The 6,326-nt window shown below is 36.7% G+C and overlaps 1 protein-coding gene across 2 annotated transcripts; it reads right to left on the bottom strand.

The window, feature by feature from the left end:
- Window positions 1-408: 408 nt before the first annotated feature.
- Window positions 409-6,084, bottom strand: LOC110781810 (sister chromatid cohesion 1 protein 1). 2 transcript variants are annotated; one of them, XM_056834831.1, is made up of 20 exons: window positions 5,810-6,084; window positions 5,110-5,178; window positions 4,967-5,025; window positions 4,827-4,871; window positions 4,712-4,731; window positions 4,527-4,603; window positions 4,296-4,413; window positions 3,728-3,797; window positions 3,474-3,552; window positions 3,221-3,333; window positions 2,962-3,059; window positions 2,728-2,889; window positions 2,426-2,588; window positions 2,266-2,348; window positions 1,974-2,136; window positions 1,804-1,870; window positions 1,434-1,612; window positions 1,262-1,346; window positions 1,060-1,172; window positions 409-965 (listed from the first exon to the last, which is right to left on the bottom strand). In XM_056834831.1, the coding sequence occupies exons 1-20, from the start codon at window positions 5,860-5,862 to the stop codon at window positions 940-942; spliced, it is 1,842 nt and encodes a 613-aa protein (XP_056690809.1). In that variant the 5' UTR covers window positions 5,863-6,084; the 3' UTR covers window positions 409-939. The 2 variants fall into 2 exon arrangements, with proteins under 2 accessions (XP_056690809.1, XP_056690808.1); XM_056834830.1 differs by having other exon boundaries at window positions 413-945; window positions 5,810-6,083.
- Between the last annotated feature and the right edge of the window lie 242 nt (window positions 6,085-6,326).

Raw genomic sequence — 6,326 nt, 5'->3', positions numbered from 1 at the left:
AAGAGTGGGACTTATGCACTCTTTATACGGAGTATTGTTCATTGAGCAAAGCCGTGCTTAGGTGTGATTGTGTGAATCTGAAATACTATTATTATCAGGATTAGCAGGAATTGAATACAATCTAAAGCATGTGCAAATGGACAGCTGAAACAGGTGCCCATAATATATTGCAACAAGTTAGGGACTCTGAGTTGTTCTAAACCGTGTGAGCTACACTCAATCTTCTACTTAATTTGGATCAGCGTATCTCATTTTGTTGCTCTGTGTAAAGGGTAACATAAGGGGAAAAAAGAAGGGAGCTTTAACATTAAAGTAGCATGAATTAAACATGATCAAATCTATTCAGAAACTAACATTAATCGTGATGGAAGTTGAACCACCATAAACTTACCAGGTAATCGATCAGAGAGATACATTTACTTTGCTAATGAAATTTAATTATAGTTATAACAATAATAATACTATCAGATCTTACAAATGGGTCAAAGTTTCATCACCAATAAGTATGATCAGGCTGCCTTTTTACCCGTCAAAAAAAAAAAAAAAGGCTGCCTTTTCAACTAGTGTTTTGATGAACATATATATATATATAGCCCTCCCAAATATGAACTTAGAGAGTTAGAGTAAACAGATTTCTATATCCGTATGAGTATATAGATTGAAGTACTGAAGTAGCCACTAGATTAACCAATATAAGAACTTTAATTATCTTCTATATGTATACTGTATATCCTTTGAGTTTCCTGTGCAAGCTGCATACTTTAAAATGTCTGAATCAGTGTTGAATGCTGATCAATGAGATGAGTGGGTGTAATATCTCAATGTCGAGTAATGAACTTAGGCCCTTCTACTGCACACATTTTCACATCTTAACTCCTCTAGAGATGGTAATGTCTCCATATGCTGAATTCTGCTGTACTTTCAGCACATCACGCGTTGCTAGAACTGCAATGCGCGCAGTTGATCTTTGTGTCAGTAGTTTCAAGTTAAATGAAATTTTGGTGAATTTTTAGATTAATATATGTAGTTTATGAGGCTTATTAGGAGATGGATGTTTACCACAAGTCTGATAGAAAAGCTGTGCAGCTTGCTTCCTGTTCATTCCAAAAGCAAGCTGGTCCAATGATTCTGTCTGAGGTGCTCCTGGTGTCTCGAAGTATGACTTCAGATGCCTAGATCAGCAACAAAATTGTTTACATCAGAAATGGATTCACTTTCTGTACTACAGAATCCAAAATGACTGAGGGTTGACATTACGTACGTAGAGATATTGTTGGCCATCATCTCGGCTTCCTCATCTACTGCAACACACTGTGTTTGAGTAATTCCTGTTTCTATCAGAAGTTCTGCAAAAATCAAGCAAATAAGCAATGATATGGTTGTTGGAAATCTTCTCACAGAAACTCTGAAATTGCATAAGTGTGGTATATTACCATGATCAGGGGTTGGACCATGTCGAGAGTGTCTAGGCATCTTGAATCTTGGTTGAGGTTGCTCACCAAACGATGGTAGATTGTGTTCTGCTGCGTCATGTATCCATTGGTTCTCCTCATCCAGTGATTCAAGACCAGCAGTGTTCATTTTTGTTGAAGAAGGCCTTTTTTTCATTAACCTAAGAATATTGACATTTCAATAACCTCAAAACCTAACCATTAATTCATCATATGTCAAAAGATCATATTTGAATTTTTTTTAATCCAGAATTTCATACATTTATAAAGTGGGACTCATATACAAACAGGTATAAATCTGATTCCTTAATCAAAACAAGTAATATAGGGAATAAACAAATTGTGTACTAACCGTCCTGAGCTGTCTGAAGTGTTTGACATGAAGTCGAGTCCAGGACCTGGGCTGGGAACAGATGTTCCTGTAATAGCACAAAAAATTAAAAATTTCCACCTGAAATCTAGTAAATTCTTACAAACAATGCAACTTTCATCTAAAAGCATAAAATAGCAGACTTACGATACCTGAGTTAGTGACTGCAGCATTTTGATTAGTCATGCCCACACCATTGGACATGAGGTTGAACTCATTGATAGGCAACTCAACTCCTGTCGCCAAGTTGCTTCGTAGTCTTTCTCTCGAGGCTAATCTTTCAGATGTCACTCCATTGCCAAATCCTCCCATGGGCTTCAAGAACACAAAGTTATCAGTTTAAAAGATTTCCAGGCTTCAAAAACAGTCATTAGCTTAAAAACACAAAAATTTCAGGTCATACATTGATTTTATGATAAATCTAGATGAAATTTATTTTCTTACAATTTCTGGTGGATCTCGATAGTCTTGTCCTGGGAGTGGTGAGGATGATGAGGGTTCTGGTGGATGTGGTGAATTAGTCCTTCCTGTACAAGAAATTGAAATTGTCATGACATTTTCCACAGCCAAGAAATCTCTTATTAGAGGTTGAGTAAACACTAACCAGAAGGTGAATCTTGCCTAGGCTGCATACTTGTCATCCACAAGTCTAGAAGCGGTTGTGGATAATAGACTTCACAGTATTTACCGACTAGTCCACAAGACAGCGCTACTGGTGGCAGGTCTAATAGTTTGGCTACCTTCACAGCTGATTTTGCTTTGTCATGCTGCAGAACAGTAAAGTTGCAAGTTAAGCTTGATAGTAGCTTCTTGCTTTAACAACTCTACTAAAGTACTCCACAGCATAGTTATGCATGCCTTCTATAACAAATTAACAGGATTTTAAAGCATGTATGGATGATAAACCTCTACGATTTTGGGCCTCTTGAACTGTATGTCACTCGTATCTTGGAGCCAGGTCTGGTATATATTGCTTGGAAGCATAGTTTGTTCAATATCCATTAATAGAGGAGACCCCCTTGCATTCTTTCTTCCTGGCTTTCGCTTCTGTAAACGTCGTTGTGGTTGCTGCAGTTCATATGGAAATGATTATTAATAGCATTTCATTTCCAGACAGGACACCAGACCTAAAATAGTTACCTGTCCAGCCTCCTTGAGATGAGGAGAAGGTAAATTAGCCTGTTCTGCTGGATGTTCAGGAATATCATTTTCTCTGGAAGGACTCTTACTATTATCATCTGCACCAACTAGCTTATTATTAGATCCATTTTGTGAAATACGAACAGAACAAGCAGGTAGTTTTATATCCACACCAGAACAACCATTATGCCTTATTATCTGTACATGATTGAACCTAAGCATGCTTATGTAGCGCCGGTCATAAAGTTATTAATGTAACCTTTCTGTGGCTCCCTTTCTGGAGGTGGAGAGTTTACAGCAGCAGGTGGGATTTCTGTGTGCCCTTGAAATGGAAAATTGTTTTGAGTTTCTTCGTCTCCTTCAATATCAAACCTGCAAAGGACAGATTGAAAGTTTGTAAACTTACAAAGTTAGCAGTTTGAACATGTAATGCAGAAAGGCACGAGAGCATTCTATCTTCAAACTATTTAGGAAAATCGGTGGTAATATTTAGCATTGCTATTGAAATTTACCTTTCAAAACGATTGTAGAGACCACTGCCAACTTGATATGAATCAAAGGGGTCATCTAAGGTAATATTAGCAGGTTCCGCTGACAAAAAAATATGCAGATTGATTAGATTGCAGTCACCAGTGGAGGTGAAAACATATTAATCTCTATGCACAACAATACAAATAATCCACTATAAACAGACACTATTACAAGGTTCACAATCTTTCAGACAGAAAATTGGGAGTAAAACTTGGAATAGTGTCTAGAGAAAAACCTTGATGGTGGCCTTCATTCGGCTCTTTTTCCCTGAAGCTCTCAGCGAGCTCATCAATAGTATCTAGTCTCTGGATGATCACAAACAGGTTCACAATCAGCAAATTTGCGACAAATGTTGAAATTTCACAACCTCCATAAAAGATTCAAGAATACACTTAACCATTATGTGAGATTTGCAAGTATGTTACGCATATACATGGAGTGATAGAGCAAATGTATAGGAAATCAGAATCGTACACTAGTCTAACCAATTAGAACTTTCCACGTTTGAAGTCAGTATCATTGTGTCCCAGGGGTTCCAATTGGTCATTTCTAGGGATTTTTTATGAGTTCATTCAATCTAGGAACAGTAGGAAGTGTCAAATCTCATGAGTCATGACGCGTCAAAGTGGCCTAAAGTTGGACGCTATTAACTTGGTGAGCAATCAAAAGTTTGAGTTAACTACATTCAGAAAGTAGTGTGCAGCTCATAGGAATAGCAGTCATACAGCAAATTAGCAAGTAAATGGATTGCATTCCAGATTGATCACAAACGATTTTAGGTGAAGTGTGGTACTTAAACTTACCATGGCAAAATAAGCAGTTTGCTGAAATGTTGCACTATTGGTAAATTTGTTTGAGTAGTCAATAGTCTGCTCAACATCTCCAAGATCTGCATTCTCAGGCAATGTCACAGCCTCAAACCTGCATAAATAACGCAAACAAAGCATTAACTCAAACTTCTGATTGCTCACCCAGAAATCTAGAATCAAAAAAGTATTCCATACTCAAAAGGGAGAAGTCAGTATGGGACCTACTTGGCTTGATTTTTGCTTTTGGGAAGAACTGTAGGGTCCACAACAGGTTTCACCTTCCATGCTGAGTTGATCTCAACCTGCATAAATTATACAGTCGCAGTATCACACACACACTCGAAAATACACCATCAAAAGCACAATTGTGAATGTAAAAACCCTAGGGGTGAAATTGGAATTAACATTACCAGAAGCCGATTAACATCATCTGTTTAGAACACAAATTCACACAATTAGAAGCACATTAATCACAATTAATGTTTAAATATTTTTTTAAAAAAATCCCACGAAAATGGAGCTCACCGTAGAGGAGTCGAACTTTGCGTTCATAAACAATCACCACACCACCTAATTAAAATTGAAAATAAATTTATTAATCACATAAAAAAGAAATTGAAAATTATAAGAAGGAATTGGTTACTTATTCGCCAAGTATACTATACCCATTAAAATCCCAGATAGCCTCAGCGCCATTGGTACTGAAGGATTTAAGATTTCTTCGCTGTAATTTCGCAAATAGACATTAATGTCAGAAAATTGAAACCAACTTTGAGCTCAGAAGAGAGGGGAAAAGAGGAGAGAGAACCAAATTCGGATGATGTCGATTTGATCGAGCTTTTTCCTGTTCATCTTCGCATGCATTGTTGCTGCCATCCTTATACACACAGAGAGAATTTAATAAAATGTGATTCTCCATTGTTGATTACACAGAAAATTCCGAGCTAAAAAATAAATCTACGACAGATAATACTGACGTAATTGCAGGAATTTCGCCAAAATAATTGCGATTTTTGTGTTACATTACGGAAAATCGAGCAATTTGGCAACAAAATGAAAATTAATCTAGAGAAGCTGAAATTATTTTTCAACAGAGTTTGAGCATTTTGTAAAATCATTCGGGTAAAATCTAAATTAACGCTGGATTAACTAGAAAAATTCGAAAACAAAACTAAATAATAGAATAACACCATTTTAATTGAAGATCAAACACAACAGAAAATCAGAAATCGACGCATAACAAAAAAAATAATGATGATGGAGGTATTTCGAAAACAGAGGATAAAATAAACTAGCACATTCATATTCATAATATGAAAATTCAAACAAACCAATCTAATTTAAAATCTCTATCGTAGTTGAAGATGAAACCTAGAAAATTAAGTTCCAGAATGAAAAAAAAAATTAGAAAAACAGAGGATGAACCAGTTAACCTAAGTAGAAATTCAAACTTAACATATTTGTCCGATACCATATTTGTCCGAGTGGATGAGAGATGAAATCGATACCATATTTGTCCGAGTGGAGCTTTTCGAGCAAGCAGCTGATGAGAGTAGAACATTGTCGCTGAATTTCAGTCACTTCTTCAGAGTGTAATAAGCTTTAGAGGAGCTTAAACATAGATTAGTGGAGGAGGAAAAGCAGCTTAAGGGGAGCTTAAATAGAGCTTTAATGGCGGAGAGAAGAGAGAAACGAAGAGAGAGAGTGAGAACTGAGAAGGGGGGTGAGTATGATTGTGTGAGTGTGTCAGAGTTGGGTATGTAACAGAATGCCCGCCAAGGGGCAAGCACTTGATTTTTATTCTTACCGCAGGCAACCGCATTTGTTACTACGTATACAGGGGTTACAAACTTGCAATTACAAACAACTTCTATTTTATGTTATTTGTAATGGGCGGTACCAGTGTCGGACACAAAGTACGTATCCAACTCGGGTTACATTGAAAAAAGATTTTATGATTTATGACCAAAATAAATTGTCTGAATGTTTGTACTCATCTTTTAGTGTCAAAATCAGAACAGGTAT

Source organism: Spinacia oleracea, chromosome 1 (genome assembly GCF_020520425.1).
Source record: "Spinacia oleracea cultivar Varoflay chromosome 1, BTI_SOV_V1, whole genome shotgun sequence".
NCBI lineage: Eukaryota > Viridiplantae > Streptophyta > Magnoliopsida > Caryophyllales > Amaranthaceae > Spinacia > Spinacia oleracea.
The sequence above is the reverse complement of the archived record's forward strand: the minus strand, read 5'-3'. Positions and strand labels throughout refer to the sequence as shown.

Coding starts and splice junctions, on each gene's coding strand:
- LOC110781810 (XM_056834830.1), bottom strand. CDS start 5,862: ATGTTCTACTCTCATCAGCTGCTTGCTCGAAAAGCTCCACTCGGACAA. Junction 3,798..4,295: donor AAACTGCTTATTTTGCCATG/GTAAGTTTAAGT, acceptor GTGATCATCCAG/AGACTAGATACTATTGATGA. Junction 3,553..3,727: donor GAATGAAGGCCACCATCAAG/GTTTTTCTCTAG, acceptor TTTTTTTGTCAG/CGGAACCTGCTAATATTACC.